The sequence below is a fragment of the Rhipicephalus sanguineus genome, chromosome 7 (genome assembly GCF_013339695.2).
Source record: "Rhipicephalus sanguineus isolate Rsan-2018 chromosome 7, BIME_Rsan_1.4, whole genome shotgun sequence".
In the NCBI taxonomy this organism is placed as follows: Eukaryota; Metazoa; Arthropoda; class Arachnida; order Ixodida; family Ixodidae; genus Rhipicephalus; species Rhipicephalus sanguineus.
In genome coordinates this window covers 154,214,042-154,240,765 of record NC_051182.1, presented here as the reverse complement: position 1 = coordinate 154,240,765, position 26,724 = coordinate 154,214,042, and the positions used below count along the sequence as shown (strand labels likewise).

General features: G+C 43.0%; 1 protein-coding gene and 1 long non-coding RNA gene across 3 annotated transcripts in view; both read right to left on the bottom strand.

Moving 5' to 3' along the window:
* LOC119400314 (keratin-associated protein 6-2-like) overlaps positions 1 to 26,334 on the bottom strand; it is a 223,367-nt gene extending 197,033 nt beyond the window's left edge. Inside the window, exons 1-2 of one of the 2 annotated variants that reach the window (XM_037667344.2) lie at positions 26,102 to 26,334; positions 23,193 to 23,527 (exon numbers count right to left, since the gene is read on the bottom strand). In XM_037667344.2, the coding sequence (XP_037523272.2) occupies positions 23,262 to 23,527; positions 26,102 to 26,210 (375 nt within the window). In that variant the 5' untranslated portion in view covers positions 26,211 to 26,334 and the 3' untranslated portion in view covers positions 23,193 to 23,261. Of the gene's footprint in view, positions 1 to 23,192; positions 23,528 to 26,101 lie in introns of those variants that run through there. The other variant, XM_049418044.1, reaches the window with a different exon arrangement.
* LOC125759383 (uncharacterized) lies at positions 3,736 to 4,219 on the bottom strand. The gene is made up of 2 exons (XR_007416992.1): positions 3,937 to 4,219; positions 3,736 to 3,900 (listed from the first exon to the last, which is right to left on the bottom strand). It is a non-coding gene; the product is annotated as an uncharacterized LOC125759383 (long non-coding RNA).
* Positions 26,335 to 26,724: the final 390 nt, after the last annotated feature.

Here is a 26,724-nt window from a genome sequence, read left to right as displayed (position 1 = left end):
CGGCTATCGTCCCTAAGAGTCACAAATGCTTTGTTCTTTCACAGAATGTGGTTCCGGAAAAAACCGAGAGCTTTGTACATTTTCTGCGACTAGTCTACGCTCTCTTAGGGCCAGCCAACTTGAAATGGCTTCATTGAGAAAGGCTGACGGAAAACTCGCCCTCTGTGATTGATTGATAGGACAAAACTAAAATGCAGTGAATTGTTTGTCCGCCCATGGCACGTGCCGTTGTTTCTGTGCTCAGCACTTACGGCAATGCCACAGCTTTGATGTGGGACACGTCGTTGTTTTTCTGGGGTTCGTAGAAGAACAATTCTGTATAATGTAAGTGAGCCTGCTGTCCTTCATACTAAATAGAGTGGCGAGCACAGGCATGCTGAAAACCATGGATGTTTAGAATGACAACAAAGGAAACACTGCCCCGTTTATACCAGTTACCCGTGTCTTAGAAACTCTACCTTTGTAAATGTCGCGTTACAAAGCGCTCACTAATAGAGGAGAAAGGAAAGAATCACGTACAACTTTTTTTTCAATCTTGAGCGGGGACCATAACGAAGAAGCAACACTGGCATGCCATGTGCTTCAAAGTACTGTCGCCTTTGTCAGCTCAGTGTCCCCTTGAATTTTAATGATGCTTGGATGTTAGTCTTCGCTTTTTAAAAGACCAGCGAAGAACGCGCCCTGAGAGAATGTCATGCTCCAGATCTTACTAACCCGTCATGACAGCGCATGCGCCTTTGAAAGCGTAAACGTGTCTAGAGGGCTCATGTCAATACTCCTTCAGTACAATGAACATGTCCCTAGCCGACACTACCAAACCTATGTAATGATTGTGAGGAGGACCTCGAACACATAGGCGCGGCGTTACCACCAGAGTTTCAATTGGGACCTTTCTTTTTTCAAAGCATGTTGTCACGGGCAAATTGGCGCGTGGCATTTCCCCCCCCCTCCCTCTGAAAAAGCATCGTCCCGACGCTTGTAAGAGAACATGGAAGGGGTAAAAAAGTGAATGATCAAATAAAGTACAATGCAATTTAAGGAAAAACCAGAGTCCTAAGGTTCGGTAACGCGTATAAAACGGCGTAAAGCGCACGACATGGACGACTTCAGGTAGTGCGCGGCGCCCACTGAGAGTTCGTGATGCCATCCTAGATGACCTCGTAGCTTAGAGCGCCGAGACGTCGACTCTCGCTTGGCCTTGCGAGAGGTACCTGGGATCGATCCAGCACGTCCACCAGACTTCAGGGGTCGTGACGTTGACGAAGGAAGCAGTTGGGTGCATCCCAGATGAAACTCTTTATTTGACCGGACTTTGTGGCCGGGAAACGGAAAAAAAAACTACAGGCAATACACACTGTGCACTGATAGCGGCGAACGGAGCGTCGGCCGTCGATAATCTGATCTGCAGTAAGGCGCGTCGGCATTTATACATGCGGCATCTAACATTCGAGCCTTATCGCTAGTGCCTGCGTTAGTTTCAGAATAATCTCAGCTATTCGCGTTTGAGAGTTCCAGCCTTTAAAAAGATTCTCTCATAATCTGCAAGGTTCCCAGACATTAGGGCGCGGCTCGTGTAAGGCAGCGGCTAGCGTGCGAAGGACTACATAAAAATAACAAAAGAAGCGCGTGTTGCATCATGATCTCTATCTATCAGGGGCGTAGCCAAGGGGGGGTTGGGGGGGTTCAACCCCCCCCCGAAATTTTTCAATTTTGCTTGCGCATATATACACGCACACATACAAACGCACGCACGAACATACATAAAGTATGGTTGAACCCCCCTCGAAAAAAATTTCTGGCTACGCCCCTGCTATCTATCTATCTATCTATCTATCTATTATCTATCTATCTATCTATCTATCTATCTATCTATCTATCTATCTATCTATCTATCTATCCTCGCACATCGTGATGTCATCCATGTCGCTTCATGAATTTCTTGATTACGTGCATGCCAGAATGCGCAGTGTGACCTTTACACGTTAGACAAAGCCAAATTAGGTACCATGATATAAATCGCATGAATATGCATCGCAGCATAAATAACAAATGACATTTGTTGTCACGTGGTTGGCACCGTGAAGAAGGCTGCAGCGAGACTGGGAAATGCGCACTAGGCCAACTTGTGCCCGGGAAATGAAAAGTCAAGATAGAAGCGATTCGCGCTGAACACTGATAGCGGCCAACAGAGCGTCGGCCGTCAGTAATCTGATCTGCGGTGAGGTGCGTTGGCATTTATGCATGCGGCACCGAACATTCGAGACTTAACGCAAGTCCTCGCGTAAGCTCCAAATAAACTTGAGCATTCGCGTCCAGCGCGTAATCTTCACAGAAAGATCTCAGTCAATCACGAAGCTTCTCCATTGCGGCCGGGTCCGCGTCGAGCGTTGCTAACAGTCTTTGCGGGTGAGATCCGAACACATCCAAATAAAGCAATAAACACGCGTGGCAATATGCTACACATGCCATGCGTGCCATACATGTACAGGTGTCACGACGTGTGACATATTTAATCAGGAAATTCCATCGCTGGTTGGCTAAGTGTCCGCTGTAGATTGATGTAACTTTGCGCAGTACTGCCTAACTGTCGGCTAACATCGGGTGCTATTCTGGACACTGTCAAATTCCGCTATATTTTCAAATTTCGTAATGGTGGCATTTAGGCATATCATGGAGGTCGTAGCAGCCCTCTGGTCCAATCAGATTTGGCCGATGGCGGAATACGACAACTGGCGGAATTTGACAATGTCCAAAATAGCACCCCGGGTGCTGATTGCTTAGGTTGCTAGCACTGGCTAATAGGCGGAATCTCTTTTGCACGCTTTTCATGACTATTCGCCAAGATTATTCGCCTTAAATGTCATTGTTATTATTATTATGATGGCGATTGCTCTTGTTGTTCTTGTTGTTTAACATGCGTACACAAATACAAGATCACACGGGTTAAATAAGGAAAGAATGGGCACAACGCCTGCCTAACTGCGACGTAATATGTGCCCTACGCAGCTGCACACCTCTTTCTAGCGTGATAGAACCCCCTACAGTATGCTTGCCCGAAGCAACTTTCGAGCACTTCTGTACTCGTGATTTCTTGCCTGAATTCTGAAAATTATTTGGAGCCCTTGCAATAATTTGCGTTTCTGTGCGCAAGGTTGTACTGCGAACGCGTGTAGTTCGAGTGCGAGTAGTTGACAAGAGCTACTGATATTTCTGTGCAATGAAGGAAGGAAGCACTGGCGTACAGTAGAACAGGACCGTGTTCACAGAAATGTCCTACGTTAAAAGCTTTCGCAAGGTAATATTTCAGCCAATCACGATGCGTGACATATATTAGCGAAGCCGACGGGCCAATGGGAAAAACACTTGGGCCAAATAGGTTCTTTCCGTATGTTATATTTGCGTATTTCATTGCTCCCATATAGGACAGATCCTCATTGGAACCTTTCTGCGCAGGACAAGTTAGACATTCTCTGGTTTCTATTTTGCAAATTATGCACAGTGGTAAAGTAGAACTAGTGTGTTCAGGTTCTAAGAGCCACCATGAAACATGCATTCGTTGTTGTTTTCTCAGCCTGTGGCCAAAGCTGCTTTATTGAACTACAGCCGACATTGACAGTGTTTCTCTCTTTCTTGGTCCTCTTGGCATTCATAGGCGAGTTCGCTGTTGCACTTGGCCCTCGCCTCCAAAAATTACCGGGCCGCCCGCGAAACCGCCGGAACTGCTTGGGCCTCCAAGTCTACCAAAGCCAAGCCCTTGTCCGCTGGAGCCACTGCTTCCGAAACCGAGGCCACCACCAGGGCCGCCTCCGTAGCCACTGCCGAGACCACCTCCGAGGCCGCCTCCAAGACCACTGCCGAGACCACCACCGAGGCCACCTCCAAGACCACCGCCGAGGCCACCTCCAAGACCACCGCCGAGGCCACCGCTGAGGCCACCTCCTAGGCTACTACCGGCCCCATTTCCGAAGCCACTTCCGAGGCCACCACCCAAGCCGTAGCCACTGGTGCTGGAGCTGGGACTACCACTACCAAAACCAGAAAGTGAATCGCCACTACCGTAGGCGGCGCCTAGTGAACTACTGCCCAAGCCGAATCCACTGCCGCCACTGCCGTAGCCACTACCAAGGCCAAAACCACCAGCGCCACCTCCAGATCCAGGACTGCCGAAACTACCGCCGCCACTGCCTGCAAATATGTTCACGGGATATTCAGCCCAGTTATTTTTAAATATATTTGACGTTTTCCACAACGGTATCGTGGTTAGCCAAGGAACAAACTTTCTATATACAATGTTTTCGCGTCCTTACTTTTTTTGTGGGAACATTTTTTTTACTAATAATAATACTGCTAGGTTGTTACATCCTAAAACCACGATGTCATTACGAAAGACGCCATAGTGAGGGCTCCGGAAATATCGACCACCCGGTGTTCTTTATCGTGCATCTAAATCAAAGCACGTCTGCCTTCAGCATTTTGTCTCCATAAATGCAGCCGCCGCGGCCGGAATCGATCGCGCTACCTTCAGTATTTTTCCACCGAAACATGCACATAATAACAACGATAACGGTCAGAACCCTGGGTTAAATGTGGAAGTGTCCACACTGATTAGCAATAATGTGCGCCAGAAGCGATATGTTTTTGAGTTTTCTTGTGGTGTGACAACTGAAGTTATTTTATGTGCAGCACATGCATGCGAGAATGAGCATGGTTGTGTCTATTTTGTAAGATAAAATATTATAATATTTTATTCCTCCTAACTTAATTTACACTAGGCCGAAGCATTCAAGATAATAGTTATAGGTAATAGGTTTATAGTTTTAGGTGAGGGATATAGGTATTTCGAAGATATATACTCTATGCCCTTTAGGGAGCGAATAAATATAGTACGGATGTTTAGGATCACTTCTATTGAACACATTTTTATAGGTCAGTACATAAGCGGATGTTCTATCTCGCAGCGTCTGAGACTTCATTATTTGAATTCGCACACGCATGAAGCTGAGGACCCTTTAAGTGTAAAAACTTCACCTACTTCAATTACGTTCTAGAACTTTGCAAAAATGTTAAATTGAGCGAGCGTTCAAAACAGCATGACAATTTAATGCTGGAAGAAGCTGAAAAATATTTCAAAAGTTCCAAATATTTTTTTTTTGAATTTTTAAGAAAGAATTCAGGCGCCTAATATACAAATACGCAGCTGTACACCAAAAGCGGCTTGAGAAGCACCTTGCACATCCTACCTTCGACCGTTTTAGGCGAAAACATTTGGCGTAATTATTCGCCACTCGCATAAATTGGTGCAAAGCTGACACATATTTAATAAACTATTTGAAGTGCAGTTTATCAAATTATAAATTTTAAGTTAAGCTCGGCTTCCTACAGCCTAGATTACTGCTTGCAGTTTTTAGCTTTACGGAGGTTAATAAATAAAAGCAATAATTTATCCGTATAGTTTGAATATAACAAGCTTCACCAATTTCAGTTCCGTTGTTGCAAGCAAACACGAACCTTACCATTCGTGCGCATTTATATTAAAGCTATGGATCTAATGTTCCTCTTAGGTAGAAAACCAAAGCAAGTGAGAAGCGCAAAGCTATACAATGCACGCAGAACAGATATAAGGGGTAATTTGTTACGGTATTCATCATCTAGTTCGATAACAACTGCGATTTAATGGTTCAAATATATCCATAACAAAGAGAGGAATTCCATGGCGAACTGCTCAAATGTATTTCCACATTTATTTTCGAATTCCGGATCCAATGCCAACTTAAGCCTGGTATTTGGCTGCGGTGTTTATTTTAGAGCCAGATAGGTTATGAAAAGAGGCGGAAATTCAAAAACGAGGTATTTTATGCCGAGTTGCATGTTTTGTTTTCTGCACGATGCACGACCATCACAACTTATGTTAACTGCAGCCCCTATAAGCCAAAAAAATTTCGTGGTTTAGTTTACTATTCTCTGGCTTATGATGTAAAATACTTACTGCTGTAAATACGTCGTCGCACAGAAGCACGAAATATTATGACATTTTTCAGCGCAGCGCACACATTGTGCGAGTGCTGGCGACCAACCTAAGGCTTGTCAGAAAGTAGGATGCTATTGATTTTGAGGTTAACCATATTCGTGTCTTCTTTTAAAGTGATTATAACTAACTGTTTCTTAAATTTAACAGGTCTGTATAATATCTTGACATAGTTGCATTCAAAGCAATTATGTAATGTAAGCATGAACTGACATTATTTTGGGATATACTTTCGTGCGACGTTACAGGGACAAAGTTATAATGTCTAGTTCTAGGAGCACCTGCGATTCCTGGAAATTTTTGAAAATGCATAAAAAGTGCGTTGTAAGTATATTTTGGTTCTTCGTTAAGGTGAAACACGCCAATCAATTCAGCAGAGCACCTGCTTCTATGATTTGGTAAACTCCGTCGCAAGTTAGATGTACGATATCTTAAATTGGGAGCATAAAATACATCAGTGAATCACACATTCTGCCGCTACATAACTTGCATACCAAATTACGGGCCAAGGCCTCCTGACGGTCCCCTCAGCAGTATGGTCTGTTGGTAGGAGCCACGCAGGCCACAGACATGGCGAGAACGGAGGGCAACACAAGAAAGAGTCCTGGTCTGTTTCAACTGTCCAAGTCTGTGAAGAAACGTGAGTATCCATGTCTTAAATACTAAATTCTTGCGATCGCCTGCAGCCGCGAGCTAAAGGAGAAGCTACGCAAAAAAACATGCTAAGCAAAAAGTAGGTACTATACAAAGTCACGAATGCAATCCACCAAGTTCTCTTATTTTGTATAGTCAAGTTTTTTTAGATATACTGGGCCAATGAAAACGACCGGGCATTGTCTCAAAGCTTGCTCATATAGGCGAACGTGCTTGCCTTCTTCTACTGACAGCAATGACAGAGCTTCTCCAGCAAGTTCGTCCAGAATAATTTACTGTTATGGCAACGATGACAACGTTGTAAATGGCTCCTTTTTTACTGGTGCATACACTTGTCTCAATGCTTTGTGGTTAAAGCAGCCACATCGTGCGGTGCACCTTCAAAAAAACTATCGGAAAAAGTTTCATTCTTTCCCAGTATTCACCTTGAAATGTCTGCTAATCCTCAAGTACCGTTGGAAACATTATAGCAGATACATAACTATTTGTTCTCTGCATTCGCCAAGTTGTTCTTAGGGATTCATAACGCTGTACGCCCTCAACTGGCCTTTCGTTTCCTTCAAAATGACTATTCTAGCAAATTGGTGTTCAGCGCTCGAAAGTATTGCATCATAGTATTTTCTTTGCGCAAAGAAATTACAACTGATGGTCGACGTGTGGGTAAATGTTGATAATACTACACTATAATGTAATATTTGTTTATTTCAAATCCAAGTAGTTATTTTGCAGGTAATGAGGGCAGTTTTTGATAGGACGAACCAGTAGCTCTGGAAATATTACCTTAACAAAACTTGTCATCCTTGAAAGGTTCAGGTGGTTTGTACTTTCCGTTGAATTGCGGAGTGTGTGGATGACCACCAGTAGTGAAAACATCGTTCGTTAAACCTTAAGGAGCGAGCACTAGGAGCTTACGGATGGCTTCGACCATGATAGGAAAGGAAGCCTGTCGCCCATATAAAAGTGGTAGTTTAAATCAGAGTTTGTAACGTTAGATTATCGCTGCATATATTTTTCGACAACCATGTTTTTTGCCCTTGCCCAATTTCGTTATGAAGCATATGTTTCTGCCACGTGTAATCGGCTGGTTTATCCCCCGGATGGCTTCACATACGCATATACAGTTGCATTGTTGTAATCAGATCAGGTGTTGCAAAACATGTTGGTTCACTAAGCAAACTTTAGGTTGTGAGTCAGCGCTTTTTCAGGGTCATCTTCTTTCCTCTGTCCTCATCTGTTAAGCTCGGTAGCCTCTCATTATGCATTACTACCACTCTTCCAAGTTTCTCTTCTAGTGCAGGGAAATAAGAAGGCGAAGGGATGACACGCACTGCAATGAAGCTCTTCCAAAAATCGCCGAAGCAGCTTCTTTTATTCGAGTACAATTTATTTCATTTCATTCATTTGGGCATATCACAATTCCCACGAACATGGAAAAATGAGTCTCTGTCTCCTGACTTACCCCACTTAAGAAAGAAACAGTGTAGCATTCTCTTTCTGAATATGAATCCCAAGGCTCACTTTTGTGAGAATGAAAGAGTGGCTGCCATAGATACGAAAAGCTCTGCAGGCAACACAGAGAACACCATTTGGTCCTGCGGGCCCTTTAAAGACAAAAGTAGCAGTATGACGACGTCAGAAGCATGAAATCCTAACGTTTTTCAAGGGCAACTTCAGGGGCCCGGCTGGTCGTCCATCCATTCTCATTTGTCATGGTCACGCAGTGGTCAATACAGGACTAAAACAAGGCTAACAATGCTCGAAACCAGTGAAAAACAAGCTAACAAGGTCTCAGATAATATCAACTACATAAATTTACCAAGAAATAGTCGCAATAATTTACCTGAAATTGCCAAAAATGCTTCTGATACATCCAGCTGTGAACCGTGCCACGCAAGAGAGGGCGCCTCCGCCTCGGCAAAAGCGCGATTGCCGAGGAATTCGCTGGGTTGCCCGTGCTAAGCACTTCCTCAGGTATCACGGTAGTGTAGCAGCATTAAGCGCAGTATTTAGAACTGTACCACAATCTACACAAGAAGGGGATTAGCGCAGAATTTAGCGCGCAATTTAGAACTACACCAAAGCCGCATAGGAACTAATAGCGCTACATTAACCACAGAATTAGCGCGGATTAGAGCAGAATCAGCGGTACGTTAAGTGGTCGGTTTAGAGCTTTTCATCAGAAGGTCTCGTGTCTGCTAGTTGGATGTATTCCTGACACGTATTCTGCGAAAAAAACATAACTGATTTTTCATCTGTGAGGGCGACGCCATATGTGATGCAGCCGCGGGCCAAAGCCGACAGGTTATGCCCATATAGTTTTAATAATGCACTAGACAGAAATCTGGCGCTAGTTCCTATGGGAGCTGCAACGCATAGCGCTTGAGCTAGCATGGCAATGATGGGAAGTACATGGATTGCCTGAGCTTCGATCTTTCGGCTCCATTCGGCTTGTTGAGTCTTAAAACTGATAATTATTAAGGCACAAGTAAAACGTATCGTAATAATTCCACTTGCAAAGAAATCGTTTGCATCCACGCGTTCAAAAAGACATGAAACTTAAAATTTAGAATAATGTTGTGACATTTCAATGTTGCCTTTGACTCTGACGTCTAGAATTAGCAGCCATTTGCGGAGGCGAAATATGCGAATCATTTTTACGAACAGTACGCCTAGATTTGTGATCGGTTGAACTTTGTGATTGTTTTCCAGCGTGTAAACAAGCGAATGTGTACTGCCTCTACGAGTCTGTGCTCATTCGGTTCTTCGTAGGTAGTCAGATATTGTACTACGCAGTTTTTTAGCTCAAGCCATACAGTTTCAGTGCTTCGCAGTTGTAGTAGTCAACATCAATAAAAATATATTCTACCTTGTATAAAAATGTTCATATGTTGCAATGTGCAGTGCTAAGACTCGCAAGAAGTCCAGCCTAATGATGAACTTCCCGAAGCAATGTGTCAACGTCGGGCAATCATTCTCGCCCGCCTACACCTTTTTGCTCTTTTCGTTTTTACGTGACATGCAATTAAAATAACTGCCTCACCGATGAATGCATTCTTCTGAAAGTTTTCATCTCAGACTTGTGACTGTGACTATTCTGTGTTGAAATAAACCAAATGCGCCAGCAGTTGCTTAGTTCTTTCTGGTGGTCCAGCCCATTAAAAAAATTTGTGCAGCTTGCGCTGAGTCACGCAAAGCTGGGCCACAGTGGTCGGCGCTCGGCTGCTCCTGGCTTCACGAGGCACATGTGCGGTCACACGCCGATTCACGAAGTGTTCACGTGATCACATTGTAAATCATGAACATTGGCTACGTATCCATCGGGTTTGATTGGGTATCGCTTGGCAATCACAGCACCAAGTAACTTAATTAGGTTATTTAGCTTAAGTAGGCTAATTAGCTGAATTACTACGCTTAAATCTAAGCGACACTTCATCCGCTTAGTTTGCGTCCAATTAACCTAGGCCTATTATATCCCAATAGCTCAATTGTCTCATTGATTCAATTACCTAATTAGCGTATTCTAAGCCTCGTATCGATTAGCTTCATCCCAGTCAATCTAGCCTAAATAAATAATCCGTCTAATTAATATTAATTAAGAACAGTCAATTAGCTTAACTGCGCTTAGCTCGGCACAACTTGCTGAGCTCTAACGTTCTCGGCACGCCAGAATCTCTGCTCGACTTAATTACAACTAGTTAGGATTTGACTTCATTAGCCCAATTATTTTTAGCTAAATAGGTTTCACCATGTTCAACTAGGCATTAGCCACAAGCAGGTTCGAAGCTACAGCACGTTCTAAGCCGCAAGTAGGAACACTTGACAAATCCATGTACTCGCGTCATTCCACGGGTGGCTCACGACCGCCGAACCACGATTTCCCCATAGTACATATTCAAGGGAATCTATGGCTAGCATATACCTTTAGCAAACGCGCTACTGCGATAACCGCCAGCCCTTGTAATCATTGTGTTAGCAGCCGTGCCATAAACTATGCAGCTCAACATACACTTGTGGGGTTGCTGTCCAGAAGTATTCATTGTGTGCTGGTCTTATTACTTGGAGAGATGCACTACTTTTCAGCGTGGGTCAGTGGTTAGGGAGCTAGGCTGCTGACCCGAAGAACACGGAGTCGATCTCTGCCGTGCCGGCTACATTTGGATGACGGTGAATTGCTGGAAGCCGGTGTACTTAGATTCGAGGGACGTTAAAGAACCCCAGGTGATCGAATTTTCTGAGCTCACACTACAGCATGCCTTATGATCATATCGTTATTATGTCCCGCAAAACCCCAGCAATTAATAATATTACAATCACTGATCAATATGACATAGATGTTCACGCCTAATATATGCTAAATTTGGTTTAGAGACCAAAAGAAACCATGGTGAACAGTAGCAAGCACCCTGGCAACTGTAACCAAAGAGCAACAACTTTTACTTAATTTAGGAATGAAACAATAGGTTATACCTAAAAAGCAGAAAATAAAAACGACTGCGAAATCGTGCACTTTAGAATAATAGAAAAAACTGACACGGCGCATCTCTAGGTGGACGACAAGGATAAGACTCCTGTACATTAGATGATTTATTGCTTCCACAATTCAAAATAAATGGACGCCAGTGCATGTTCCCAGTATCGATGGAAGCTAACCTTGAATCCGTTATTGGTTTAAGCCGCTCGAGCTAAAACAGTTATAGTGCGGCCAGCAGATAAGCATTCTATCTTTTCCGTTGTACTCTATATTTGCGAAAGGCACACAGTTACTACTACCCGCCATCATTTGTAGACACGAAAAAATGAAAAGTCACGCCTCATTATGTCCGCTGCTCCTCTCCTTTGTTTTCGTCGTTCTGGACCCTTTCCAAGTGCTGCGTGCCGCCTTGTCACATGAAGAGACAGCCATGACAACGCCCTCAACAAGGTCACACCCACAGTTGATAAAGATGAAAAACCTGGTAAGCAGGGTTTTTGTGCTCGAGCCGACGTTTCGACAAGCGGACTTTTCTTCAAGACTGCAACTGCTTTGCAACCTTGTTTTGAGCCTTCAAGAACACAAGTTGCAGCCTTGAGAAGACAAGCCGCTTGTCGAAACGTCGGCTCCAGCACAAAAACCCTGGTTACCAATTTTTCGTTGCAAGCCTGCAACTTCCCATGATTCCTGCCTCTGTATTTAACCAGAGAATCAGCACTGCTAAAAAACAAGATTGAAGGCGTCGAGTGAAGCGTTAACCTACAACAACAGCGATAACTCACAAAGAGATTCTGCGTGCATTTTTTTCTAACGTCGTTAACGCGTGGGACGGCCCCACAGAATGTGCATCTTAGACCACCGAATTGCGATCGGGATTTAATTTTCGCGAAGCTTAAATTTTCTGAATATGTACCATCTCCATGTCGGCTTACACTTTGACCGAGGGGGCTTTTATCGATTACCAAAAAACTGAACGAAGCCTTATAAATAAAAATAGCACAGCTTGCACTAGGTCGCTCAAGAAGTGCGTGACAGCAGAGCTCACGGGCACAGAGTTTCCTAACAATACTTAGAGAGGGACTCTGGCGCTAGAGTGTCTATGGAGCTGTAACGCATGGCGCTTGAGCCAGCATGGGAATGATGGGTATACTCAAATTGTCTAAACTTCGTTCTTCGGCTCCGTTGGCTGCGCGTCGCCTGCATCCGCTTTGTCGCAAAACGAAGTTCAGCAAAGGTCAGCAGTTCCACTTCACCACTTTAATTTTCTTAGGCTCACCAAATCAAACCTGGTCACGAAGTTCACAACGGTCGATTCTTTTATCCGAAACGAACGCTAAAATACAGCAATAAACAACGCCACAAGTACATTTGAAGCCGCAAGCATGAAGACTAGACAAATTTGTGTACTACCCATCATTCCCATGGTTGCTGAACGATCGCAGTGCCAGAGTCCCCTCTAGTTAATTTTGGGAAACTGAATGCTCACGGGTACCTAGCTGGTCCTGGCTTGGATAGGCTTTTACCCTTTCACTTTCTCGTTCCCACCACTTGCTATACTATACTGTATATGGGTCTCCTTGTGCACTTTTTTAATCTTCTTTTTAGTCTATATGTCCCTATCTATTTCGTATATGTCTATTTGTTGCTCTGTCTTCCTATATTTTGAGGTCTTTCTTTCCTTTCATTTTCTCTTTCTCCCTTTTCTCTTCCTTTCTCTGTCTTTATTTATCTCTCTCCTTCTCTATCTGTAGATTATGTACTCGTTCCCCTCTCCACCTTTCCCTCCTCTTTACCTTTATATCTCTTTCCCACCCCCTTGCTCTAATATACAATACAAGGCTATGCTGAGCTCTGCTAGCGTGCCTGGATAACCCAGTAGTTACGACGCTCGCATTCGGATTATGGGTACTCGGATTCGGATCTCGCCAAGAATTTATTTATTTATCTCTTTTTTTTTCTCTCTCTCTGCACTCGTTCTTCCCTAATCAGAGTTATTGAATCCCACGCTGGACGAATCGACGCACGTGTTCTGGGAGCGATGCAGAAGAGGAAGTAGAGGAAGGCGATGCAGAAGAGGGCGACGAAAGCGCGTGCAGTAGAGGAAGTAGAGGAAGGCGATGCAGAAGAGGGCGACGAAAGCGCGTGCCGGTTCATGATGATGATAACTTTCTATCTAAGGCACATGACAAACCTCGACCATAACAGCTCTGCTCTGAAGGTGTCCTCTGTTTAATTTGTTTTTCTGCGCGGGTATGACGCACTCATATGGTTAAGTTAGATTCGTATTGCGTAAGTGCGGAAGTTAACTCCTATACCATGTGATATACCATGCCAGCTAATTGTAATGATTTATCATTCATGATCCTTCTCGCTGGAATGCATGAGCTGTGGAAGAAGTGTGTGTTGCAGACAAAGAGATACCAAGTTGAAAATGATCAAACAACAGCGTGTCATTTCCCAAAATACGGAAAGGCATGACATTTATCTGCTGTCTCATTCTGTTTTATTCTTCAGCTGGGCAGAATTTCCTCAACAACTCACCACGCCTGTCCTCGTGTTGTAATGAGTGCTTGAGGAAATTATTGTCGCAGTGTTTTACTGCACCATTCACTCCTTCCACGGGTTATTCATACTGACCAAGCTTGGTTTTTCCCTCACTCCGCTGTGCACGGGACACAGCACGCAGTTACTCCCTCCGCCAATACACGCGCACATCCGCGTGGCTCCTATACCACTTCATATGCATGCTGGATTTCAAAGTGCGCGACGCTAAGCTCGTATACGCAAGCTTCACATACATGGCACCAACCTCGACGTCTACTACACAAACGCCTGCCCCGCGGTGCTCCACTCCGAGTGGCTCCCACGCGTACATGACAGCAGCTAAATAGCAGAAAAACTGGTAGTGCTAGCGACGATACGCACGTCTTCCGCGGCTACAGCGGAGGTCACTGAAACTGTCCTGCGCATAATAGATGGGGACAAATGAGCTACGTATTCTAGCATCTTGACGGACTCACAGGCGGCATGCCGACTTGACATGCCGGTGCGCTTCCAGTACTGCTACTAAAATCCTGGGATCTCATATTGCAGGGCACCGCCGCATTCATTGGTGCCCTGCACAGATCGTGTATCCGGGAATGAAACAGGCTGACCGTCAGACAACAAACCGACAGACAATTAAGGCAAGGAGGTAGAGCGAAGGTAGAGGAAAAGGTAGAGCATCAGACGCTTAATTAGAAGGTTGTGGGTGCGGATCCCACTGACGGAAAGGGTTATTTTTCGTACATTTTAATTTCTTCCAATTTAACTGAGAATCATTCAATATAGTGAAGAAAACCACAAATACTGTTCCCTATCTTTTCTTGGCTTAGTTGTCTGTCAGTTTCATTAGTTTGTATAATACCGAAAACGAGCCCCTCGGACAGTTCCCCTACTTCGTACTTTCATAGCAAAGGCTTCGTCCAATCAGACTTTATGCCTTAGGGAGCATGCCAAGGTTTATTGGTCAGCTGCCACCTCGTGCGAAGATCACGTGCCCCTGACGCGCTGGTAAAAAAAAGAGTGTTCCACTCTCACCGCCTGGGCTATGGGTAGCGCTGGCTAACACTCCCAGGCAATAAGCACACATACATGCCCTACAAAAAGTGGACGGCGGAGCCCCATCTGTTGTAGCTCAAATGGTAGAGCATAGGACGCGTAATTCGAATGTTGTGGATGCGGATCCCACCGATGAAAGGGTCATTTTTTGTCAACTTTAATCTGATTCAATTTAAGTAAGCATCGTTACAATACAGTTAAGAAACCACAAATGATGTCGCCTATGTTTTCCTTGCCTTAATTGTCGGTCGGTTTTATTAGTTTTGTATAATACAGAAAACGAGCCCCTCGGACGATTCCACTACTCCAGATTAAGTATATTTTGCGTTAATAATCTCGCTAAGAATAATGTTGAAAACAGTCGAAGTAAGGTATTATGACATTAGTTTTTTGTTTTGTTTTGTTTTTTTGCTGTAAAATATCTAGAGCCTTGACATCATGTCTAAGTTTGTCCAGTTTACAGGCACTTCTTCATAAGTCGCACCTGAAAGGGTTAGAGCATGCTCGGCGTGCTGCTATAGCCAGTGGAACCCTTGACGATGAACCCCACCCACCTTAGATCTGTAGAACTATTCAGTGAATAAATGTTCAGTTTCTCTGTCTCCCTCACCCCACTTCATTGGATTGATCAGTCAACTAAAATATGTGTATAGGCAAATTAAAATTCAGCCAGAATGGTGCTCTGCATTGGTAAGGCTTTTCTTTTTCTTTTTCGTAAAACAGCACGTTATTAGACGAAGGACGAAAGAAGGAGTGCACAGGACAGATAAAGTGTTATCCTTGCCGTCGTTCTGCTGTTTATTGCAAAATGCCGTTACCTATACGCGCCCTATATGTGTGAATTACTTATTGATCTGTGTTTGTAATTGAGTCGATATAGGAGTAAAAAGGACATATTCTTCGTACGCCTGTAAGAAAAAGAGGGAATAATACATAAATAGATAGAAGGACAGCAAAGACATAAAAGTTTTTGAAAGAAATAGAAAAAGACACACACGAAAAAGAGATAGAACGAACAGAAAAAAAGGACAAAAAGAGAAAGGAAGAGAAAAATATAGAGCAACAAAGAAAGATAGAAAGAAGCAGAGAGAGAGAGACAAATAGATAGAAAGAGAGATATAAAGACAGACAAAGACATAGTATAAGAGAGAAAGGTACATAAAAACACAGACGCGACAAAGCGATGCAAGAAACACAGCAAAAGCGAAAGAAAGAGAACAAAGAAAAAAATCAAGAGAAACAAAGATGGCCACCCAGGCGCTGCCATCTTTCAGGCTTGGCACCGTTAGTGCGAAGCCGCCGTACCTTTCTTTATTTCTTTACAGCGATGGCAGATTTAAGCGATAGAGCATAGGGAAAGAGTGACAGTTTTTTGCTCGGCATAGAATTGCTTCCGCATTTAAATCAACACACAGAATCTCGTTTGCCAGAGCTCGTAAGTGTCTGAAAGAACACACTGAAAGGCCCATCCCACGGTCATCAAAACACGCGTTGGCATTAAATTTTCGCAAACTCGGATTTTTCCTTACGTACGTAACAAGCGCACATCGGCTTTACATGCCGTCATGGCGAAGGTAATCATTTACTCATCATGAATTATCACAGCAAAGCCTTCGTTGAAAAGTGGTCATTACATTTCTTTTCTTTGCCTGGCATGTTGCAGTCATATGGGCCAGATATATTTATAATGTGCGAACCGGGCCGTGTAGCCGAATGCGTAAAGCACTCGCCTTCTCAACGCTTGGAACTAGGTGTAAAAAATTATGGCAGCTTCGAACTAATGGTGCCAAGCCGGAAGGAAGAGCGATGCATGCCGGTATGCCTTGTTTCGCTAGCTACTTCTCTTTCTTTCTATTTTTCTCTCTTTCCTGCATGTATTTTCATTATCTGTTTCTCTCTATTTATTCTTTCTCACTCTATCTACTTCTTTCTCTTTTCTGCTCTTTGTCTATTCTTTCTAAATATTCCCTTTCTTTCTCGCTCTCTCTCTCTGTTGATCACTTCCTCTTTATTTATATCTCGTTTTCTCTCTTCGTTTCTTTGCTTCTCGGTCCACGGAGCTCTCATCTGGCTCCTCCCTGTCTATATTTTTCTGGCTCATTTTTTGATATTGTCAGTCTCTTATTTCTCTCTATTATCTCTTCCTTTTTGTCTAGCACTTTCTTTCTTCTATCTCTTCTCTCTCTCTTTATCTATAATTTCTGTCTTTTTTATCGCGTTATCTCTCATTTCCATTATTTCTCTTCCCCTTTCTTTCTATCGCCATCTTGCTCTCTTTCTTTCGCTCTATTTTTTAATATCTCTCTTTCTCTTCCGCTCTTTCCTCTCTCTGTCTATATTTCTCTGTCTTTTTTACCTTGTCAGTGTCTACTTCCTTATTTCTCTGTAATTTGTCTCCCTCATTTTTTCTATCACCACCTTTCTCTCTCGTTCTCTCTTTCTTTCTCTCTAATTCCTATCTCTCTATGCCCATATCGTTCTAACCCGCTCTCTTTTCACGTCTTCATTTTCGTTTGACACTCGCACCTGCTCTAAAATTCAGTGGAGCTTCCCAATTCCTGTGCCGCATACCCACCTGGGGAGTTTTGCACGACCGGAGCGCAATTTCGCGATAGCTAAAGAGAATGAAGAAAACGAAAAGAGAATGAAGAGACCGCGTGCCAGTTGATATGATGATAGTTTTTTTACGACGGAGCACAAGTTACTCACAGCATAAACAGCTTCGCCGGTAATAACAGCTACAAAGAATATATGAATGCTTTTTTATAGCTATTAATCTTTTACATCTATACCCGTAGAAAGCAAGTCGTATGGGTCAGATATATTTATGATGTGTCCACCCGGGCGTGTAGTCCAATGGGTGAAGCACTCGCCTTCTGAGCGTGAGGAACAAGCTTCGAATACGAGCGCTACCAAGAATACTTGAATATGTTTATGGCTATTCGTCTCTTGCATATATCACCCGCACAATGGGTGATAGATATATTTCTACGGGTCATACGGGTCAGATATATTTATGATGTATCAACCGGGACGTCGAGTCCAATGGTTGACGCACTCGTCTTCTGAGCGTGAGTAACTATGTTTGAACACCAGCGCTACCAAGAATATTTCAATATTTTTATAGCTATTCATCTCTTCCATATATCACCCGTAGAACGCAGTCATATGCGTCAGACCTATTTATGATGTGTCAAACGCGGTGTGCAGTCCAATAAATAAAGCACTAGCCTTCTGAGCGTGAGGAACTAGTTTCGAGTCCCAGCGCTACCAAGAATACTTGAATATATTTTTTTTGTTATTTTTATAGCGATTCGTCTTCTACGCCTATCACTCGTAGAAGGCACTCATATAGGCGAGATGTAATTATGAAGTACGAATCTGGACGTGTAGTAGAATGGGTGAAACAGTAATCGCTTTCTGAGCGTGAGGAAGCAGGTTCGAATACCATTGTTCTAAGAATACTTGAACATTTTTTTCTTTTTATAGCGATTCGTCTCCTACAGTTATTACCCGCAAAACGAAGTATTATGGGCCAGATATATTTAATGTACGAACAGGAACAACTAAGGGTTGTCCAAAGGGCCCGAGAACGGCGGAGGACCATGGTCTTCCGGTCCCAACGTGGGCGCGCCCCGCAACTACGAGTTTGTAGTTCCTTTGGACCTTAATAAAGCTTGTTGACTGACTGACTGAAGATGTGTAGTTGAATGAGTAAAACACTTGCCTTCTGAGCCTGAGTAACTAGGTTCGAATACCAGCGCTACCAAGGATACTTGAATATCTTTGCCTAGTTATAGCGATTCGTCTCTTGTGTGTGTCACACGTACAATGCAGACAGATAGGCCAGATATAGTTACGATTTACGAGCCGGGACGTGTAGTCGAAAGGCTAAAGCACTTGCCTTCTGAGCGTGAGGAACATGCTTCGAATACCAGTGCTAGCAACAATACTTGAATATTTTTACAGCTATAAACCTCTTCCATCTATCACCATCGGAACGCAGTCATACGGGTTAGATATATTTATCATGTGTCAACCAGGATGTCTAGCCAATAGTTAAAGCACTCCCCATCTGATCGTGAAGAACTTGGTTCGAATACCAGCTCTACCAAGAATACTTGATTACTTTTATAGATATTCATCTCTTCCATCTATCAACCGTAGAACGCAGTGTCTGTATTTGTGATATGTCAGCCGCAATGTGTAGTCCAATGGTTAAAGCAATCACCTTCTGAGCGTGAGGAACTATGTTCGAATACCAGCGCTATAAGGATACTTGAAATTTTTTGCAGCTATTCGTCTCCTACGTGTATCACCCGTACAAGGCAATCATATGGGCGAGGTGTATTTATGATGCACGAACGTGGACGTGTAGTCGAATGGGTAAACCCTAACGTTCTGAACGTAATCAACCACGTTCGAATACCAGCGCCACCAAGAAAACTTGAATATTTTTGTCTATTTATAGCGATTTGTATCCTGCGTGTATCTCACGTAGAATGCAGTCATATGAGCTAGATATATTTAAGGTTATGGGCCGGGACGTGTACTCAATGGCTAAAGCACTTGCCTTCAGAGCGTGATGAACGAGGTTCGAATAACAGTGCTACCAAGTGTACTTGAATATTTTTTTCTTGTTATAGCGATTTGTCTCTTACCTATATCACCCGTAGAAGGCAGTCTTATGGGCCAGATATGTTTATAGAATGAGAACCGAGGCGTGCAGTCGAATGCGTAAAGCACTCGCCTTCTGAGCATGAGGAACTAGGTTCGTATACCAGCGCCACCAACAATACTTGAATTTTTTTTTTCGTTTATAGCAATTCGTCTCCTACGTGTAGTGCCATGGGTCAGATATATTTATCATGTGCGAGAATCGATGCGTAGATTAATGGCTATAACGGACTTCTCTTCTGAGTGTCTTATAGCGTTTGGAAATAGTATGTTTTTCTGTTTTTAGAGCTCCTTTATATTTTTGTAAAACTTGTGGGTGCATTTCTGGCAAAAAGGTAAAGGTATAGCCATTAGAAATCATGTAATTTTCATTTGCAAAAATTCCGTCGATTTTTAATAAAATTGCTAGGGGTGCATTTTCCGTGAAAGGTGGACTTTGGAATTATTGTATTTTCATTCTTTTAGAGCTGCGTCGTTTTTTTTTTTTCGTTAAAATTGGTTGTGGGTGCGTTTCGGGCATAAAGGTAAGACTGCATAGGATTTCAACGCAGCGTAATTTCCCATTTGCTATTGTGGCGCGAATCCTCGCTCAAAAATTGCTTGAGGGTGCATTTGTTAAAAACGTAATACTTTGGGCAATCATGTAAGTGTTGATTCTTTATAGTTGCGCCGTTTTTTTTTTCACTAAGATTGGCTGTGGAGGCATTTCTGGCAAAAAAAAGGTAAGACTAAAGCGTGTAGAAGTCTTGTAATTTTGGATTTATTAGGGTTCCGTTGTTTTTTACAAATTTTTTTATGGGTGTTTGTTGGCAAAAAAGGTAAGACCACAGCCTGCGCAATTTTGCAATTGCAGCCTGTGCAATTTTGCTAAGAGTAAGGACTTTTGTAAATCCTGTTATATTCAATTTTTTAGGGTTGGGTCGTTTGTTACTAAAATTGTTGTGGGTGTATTTCTATTAAAAATGTAAGACGATGGAAGCCTTTGGAAGTCTTGTACTTCGATTTCTTCGAGTTCCATCATGTTTTACTCAAATTGGTTTATGGTGTATTTTCGGCAAAAAAGGAAACACTATAGCATTTAGAAATCTTGTAAATTTCGATTTTTTCGAGTTCCATAGTTTTGACTAGAATTGGTTGTGGGTGTATTTTGGGTAAAAATGCAAGACTATAGTTTTTAGAAATCTTGCAAGTTTCGATTTTTTTATTTCCATAATTTTTTACTAAAATTGGTTGTGGGTGTATTTTGGAATAGAGGTAAGACTATAAATTTCAATTTTTGCGTGCTCAGTACTTTTTTTACTAACATTGGCTGTGGGTGATTTTCTGGCAAAAAAAGTAAGAATAGCCTTTGGGAAACCTCTAAGTTTTGGCTTTAGCGAGTTCCACCGATTTTGACTAAAATTGGCTGTGGGTGCATTTTTAGCAAAAAAGGTATAGCTATAGACTTTGGAAATCTTGAAAGTTCCGTATTTTTTGTGTTCCATACCTTTTACTGAAATTCGTTGTGGGCGTATTTTTCGCAAAACAGGAACGACTAGCGCCTTTGGAAATCTTGCAAGTTTCGATTTCTCCGAGTTCTGTATTTTGTTTTTAAAATTGGTTGTGGGTGCATTTCTGGCAAAAGAGCTAAGACTATAGCGTCTGCAAATTTTGTAATTTTCGATTTCCTATAGTTGCGTCGTTTCTTACTAAACTTGGCCGTTATTTAGTGGAATAGGTCGTGGATTCATATCTGGTAAAAACGGTAAGACTAGCCTTTGGAAATATTGTAACTTTCAATTTCTTTTTAGTTCCGTCGTTTTTACTGAAATTTGTTGCGGGCGCAATTCTGCAAAGAAAAGTAAGGCCATTTGGAAATCCTGTACTTTTCGATTTCTTAGAGTTCCGCTGTTTTGTACTAAAAGTGGTTTTGGGCGCATTTCTGACAAAAGGTGAGTTTATACCATTTGGAAATCTTCTAATATTCAATTTTTTAGTTCCGTCCTTTTTTACAAAATTTGATTTTCGGGGCATTTCTTGGCTATCTGATTCTTTGTCAGCGCAAGTTGTCGTTTGACTTTGAACTTCGCCACGATAATTGTTATAAAGAAAAGTGGGGTGCATGAAAGCAGTATAAGTTAGAAGTTTGACTGTCGAAGTGGCGAGTTTGGGCACCTCACCTGATGGGCTTTCCTTGTGCCTTCTGGGTAGCATGCGTTAACCCTCTGCTGCATTGCACAATTCTACTTGGACCAATGTTTCGAATCTTGTGTTTCAATTTTGCCACGGTGATCGCTATGCAGAAAGGTAACGTAAAAAGCGATTTCGGAAGGACGAACGTTGAAATGGATGAGTCTCGGACCCACGGCGTCGCACTCGAAAGCTGTTTGTTTTACCCACAGGGCTGTACCTGTGCCTTCCTGGTAGGAGGCCTGTGCACTTCGACCGAACTTTTGACATCACTTCGCTTATTTCACCGGACATGAAAATTGCGGTTTGCGTAACATGATCTGATAAAGCACCGTGCACAATCTTGCTAAGTAGGAGGCGTTGTGCATGGTGCGAGTGTCTATTTCTCCCTCTGTCCCTATCCTACCTTATACTGTGCTTAGCTGCTGTGCGGACCAACCAACCTTGGCGACCGCTGCTGCTTTCTCCACTTTCTTTATGAATGACATCGGTGGCTTGCGGCGTTGCCACTCCAGATGATGCCCCTTGCTGGCTCTCTCGTTCGAATGCACTTGTATGCTTTCGCATTCGCAGCTGTAACAACCTTAGGTGACCTCGGATTTTTAGTGCTAAGCGGCCTTGGTCACCCTGTGCCATCGTCCTCGTCGTCGTCGTCGTAGTAGTAGTAGTAGTAGTAGTAGTAGTTGCAGTCGCAAGCGTCATACAGGCCACGTGACCAAGAGGCAGTGAATAAAGAAACAAATAAAACGGAATAACTTTTCTTGGCTAGGCTCGGTTTGAACTAGGGCCCTCAGTGTCCAAGGCACGTGTCAAAACCACTGGGCTATACACCTACGCTTGCAGAACCAAGTGTAAGCGCGCGCATTTTGAATATAACGGTGGATTTACGACACCACGTGACCTTGCTGTCCAATCACTTGCACTCGCGCAGTTATAGTTTCGCTGCCCAGCGATTTCCATCGCGTGGAACTGGCGGGATTTTTGCGATGTCAGAATGTTTTGTTCCACTTTTAATAAAGTTAGCTATGAGTGTGTTTCTCTCATCTCGGTTAGCCTCTACATCTTTCATAAAACCTACAAATTGTGATTACAGAATTTTGCGCCCACTTTTCATAAAATTGGTGTTTGTGCATTTTTTCTATCGCCCGTTGGCCTCATTTCTATCATCATTTCTAACTCGTCTCCCATTAACCATGCTAAAACTACCAGAATTTAATTTGAATGATTATTACCTGTCATCATCGCTCCAGTTGCGCTTGCATTTTATTGCGATGGCCATTAATCGAACACTCCAGGCATACTTCTTGCATATGTATATAGATATATATATATATATTTATATATATATATTATATATATATATATATATATATAATATACATATATATATATAGTATATATTATATTTATTATATAGTGTGTGTGTGTGTGTTGTGTGTGTGTGGTGTGTGTGTGTGTGTGTGTGTGTGTTGTGTGCGCGCGTGTGTGTGTGTTGTGTGTAGTTCGTATTGAAGTTGCCGGCACTTCAAAGAGAACTTGCATGGTATCGTTCGAAGCGCCCCAGCAAAACGTGCCCCCATTGCATTTTTAGCGGCCTGTGGTCATGGGTCTTTTATTAAACTTCAGCCCACATGTCGACAATATTTGTCTTGCTTTTCGAGGTGTTCACCACATAGTTTGCTGTTGCATTTGCTGGTTGCCGTAACCTCCTGAGCCGCCCCAGTAGCCGCCACGGCCCCTGCCAAAGCCACCGCCAATGCCGTAGCCTCCACTTCCGTAGCCGGACCCGTAGTAGCCGCTTCCATAGCCGGAACCGTAGCCGCTTCCGCCGAAGCTGGAACCGTAGAGGTCATTGCCGTAGCCGAAACCGTTGCCGCCGTAGCCGAAACCGTTGCCGCCGTAGCCGTAGCCATTCAGACCGCCACTGCTACCTAAAATATGATAGTTGAGGGCACAGAAAGTGAGAGGGACATGTAGGTATGTCCCAACCTGCACCACACTTGTATCGCAGGTAATTGACCACAGTAAAAGTTTGTCTTGCATCAAAAATTCGCTAACTCAGAAAACAAAGATTGATCAAACGCAACAGAACTTGGAAACCTATCAGCAGCGGAACTCCTTAGGCTCGTAGTAAGGCTGGCGGTGCAGAAAACTCGATTGGTACGCGCCGCAGAAAGCGGATATGCCCCAAGCACCTCCTAGCATAACATAGCCGTGCATAGTACAATATAACAAGGGTGTGGGAAGGAGAAGTGAGGGTTAGGAGGAACGAAAAGAGCAGAGGAGAGCGTACAGCTTGGCATAGCATGGTGTAGTACTATACTATACTACACATGAAACATACTTATGGTGGATGCGCCACAGACAGCAGGCATGTGCCAAGCAGCTCCTAGCATAGTATAGCCATGCATAGTAATCATTAAGACGGTTCGAAAAGAAATTGAGGGTAAGGAGTGATATTTCATTTTTTGCTTTGTGTTTCCGATGTGATGTTGCCCATGCGCAACATGAACATATGTATTTCAACTTGACGAAAGTAAACAGTTGTTAGTAGCCCCATTCCAGTGTCTGCTTTTCTTCTTTGTGCTCGTCGATTTTTAGCGCTTCTTCTTTTAGCGTTATAACGATAAAACCAAGCAATTTTACCACGCCATTTCAATATTATTCGGCATTTCAACCAACGTTTTGGTCTCTACAGATGAATGAACATCACGCAAATTCATGATCAGTCCAAACTCATTAACTCTTGAGACACGCCGTCAAGTGACTTCGGTAATCAAATAGAACGTTATTTTTTCACCCTTGCCGAATGTCTTTTTTATAATATGCTGTATAAGTACAACTACAATGAAACCACTATTCTTTCGCGAATCGACTTCTTTGTTTTCATCACACTTATTTTATTATTAGTCATTGTATTTGCGAGTGTACATATATAGTTAATTCATTTCTTCATTGTCTATTTGTTATATGCTTATATTTGTAAAACATCCTCCTAATCTTACGTACTTCTTTTCTTTTTTTCCTCCCTGCTATTACTGTGCTTTATTTGTCAAAAGCTTGATTTGAAACTGCTGCCATGTACGTGGGCCCTCAGGAAATTGTAAGTGGTTTTTTAACTGATTTTCGTCTGAGAGACCCCCAACTCTAGTTGGAAATAAAGATTTGATTGATTGATTGATTGATTGATTGATTGATTGATTGATTGATTGATTGATTGATTGATTGATTGATTGATTGATTGATTGATTGATTGATTGATTGATTGATTGATTGATACGCCCTGCGTCATATGTTCAAGTAAGGTTCTCCCTTAATTATTGGTAGATATATTCTTTATTGATTGGGACGAACCAAGGATGTAGTTTGCGTATAGCTACATGCACTGCACTATTGCTTTAGAGTCTAAATGTAGTGAAAACCTCGTCCGATGCTGGATTCCTCGACCTTGTGTTGGCAACTTTTGGCCGCATAGAAACATTCGGTTCATGCCCAACACTATTTGAAGTGGCTATTGAGTTTCTGAGTGACGTAGGCTTAGATAATCGTCTCGAGAGCATGTGCTTCGTGGTTTGAAGACTCTTGTGCCTAGTGCACGTCCGCGCACAGGAACTTGCGTCCTTCATGCGGATGTGCACAAACAAGCGAATGCCATTGTGCCCTATTGTACGTTTCGGTAGGGTGTGTAGCTTTACCTTTCCACGTTCAAAGCGGACCGAACACTCCATCGATATTGCCTGTTCAACGACGTTTTCTAAAAAAGACACAGAACACTTGCAAGAAAAACTACGACGCTAATTGTATTACTGATTTGCCAGCTTGACGGACTGTTTATGAGGCTGTTATAACTAGCTTTCTCGTAGAGTTATTTCACTTTCGGCAATATATTTTAACGAAGCTTCCTACAAAATACAACTATTTTTTTACAACGTACATATTTATACATTCATTTCTCATTATCCTGCTGTCTCTTTTTATTGCGGAGTAAAAACTTCTAACTTCGTGTTTATGACCACTTCAGAATTCGGACGATTCTCAAGGAAATGCGTTCCATAGCGAGTCCATAGGGCAACTACTGATAACAGCTCTAGCGCGATCTCCATGCCACGAGCCAATGCGGCACAGCGAATGGTGGGAAGTGCCCCCGCCGAGTATCGCGACACTTGAGAAAAGGTCACCAGCTTTGGCAAGGGGGCGATGGGCACCCGTGCTGAGACCCTTTATACATAAAGCGATATATATCCTTCGCCGAAAACTGTTATTTTGTCCGCGGACGCAATCCGCCAGAATCTACCCACATATGTCTCTTTAATAAAGCAGCAGTGCTAAATAGATTGTTCCCCTTTCTTTAAGCTCATAAAGCGGCGACAAATCTAGTGCTGTGTATATCTGAGTTACTTGGTAACCCTCGCCGTATATCTTCGTCGCAAGACACGCTACCCACGTAACAGAGTAAGTCAATGACGAAGCATTTTCACTGCATTGGAACTAGACATTAAACTCACCCATGCCGTAGTCACCAGCATAAGATCCGCCCAGGCCTATGGTTTGCTGGTAGGAGGCCACGCAGGCCACGGAAACTGCGACTAGGCAGGCAGCGAACAGACGAGCCATGGTTCTGGTGTTCAATGGTAGAAGACTTCTAAGTATGCTGCAGATACTGGTGCCCTTTAAATACAAAACTTTCCTGCTGACCGCCTGTCTTCCGGAAGGTTGACTTACGCAATATGCTGTCAAATAAAAAAAAAACATCCTACATGCAAGTTCCGCGAAGGCATGGAGGTAGTGGAGGTGGGGGCTCTTACTTGACGTTGTTTTGCATGCACTCAAAATTGCTTTTGTCGAAAACAATGCCCCTGAACAGGAATAGAGTGTGCTCATATTGTGGTCATATGCGAGTCACCTTGCCTGATTCCCACAGAAAGCAATGACAGTGGTTCTCGAATAATATTGTTTACAGTGAGGGAATGATTGATGTGAAACGACAAGGATGTTCTCAAGACTCACTTTTTTAGAGACGCTTCAACTTGCCTCACAGCTGACGCCTAAAACCAGGCTTGTGTGGCTTCAAAGGAAATAGCCACAACGTATTTTCATTTTTTCTTACGTGGTTGATAATAAACATGTT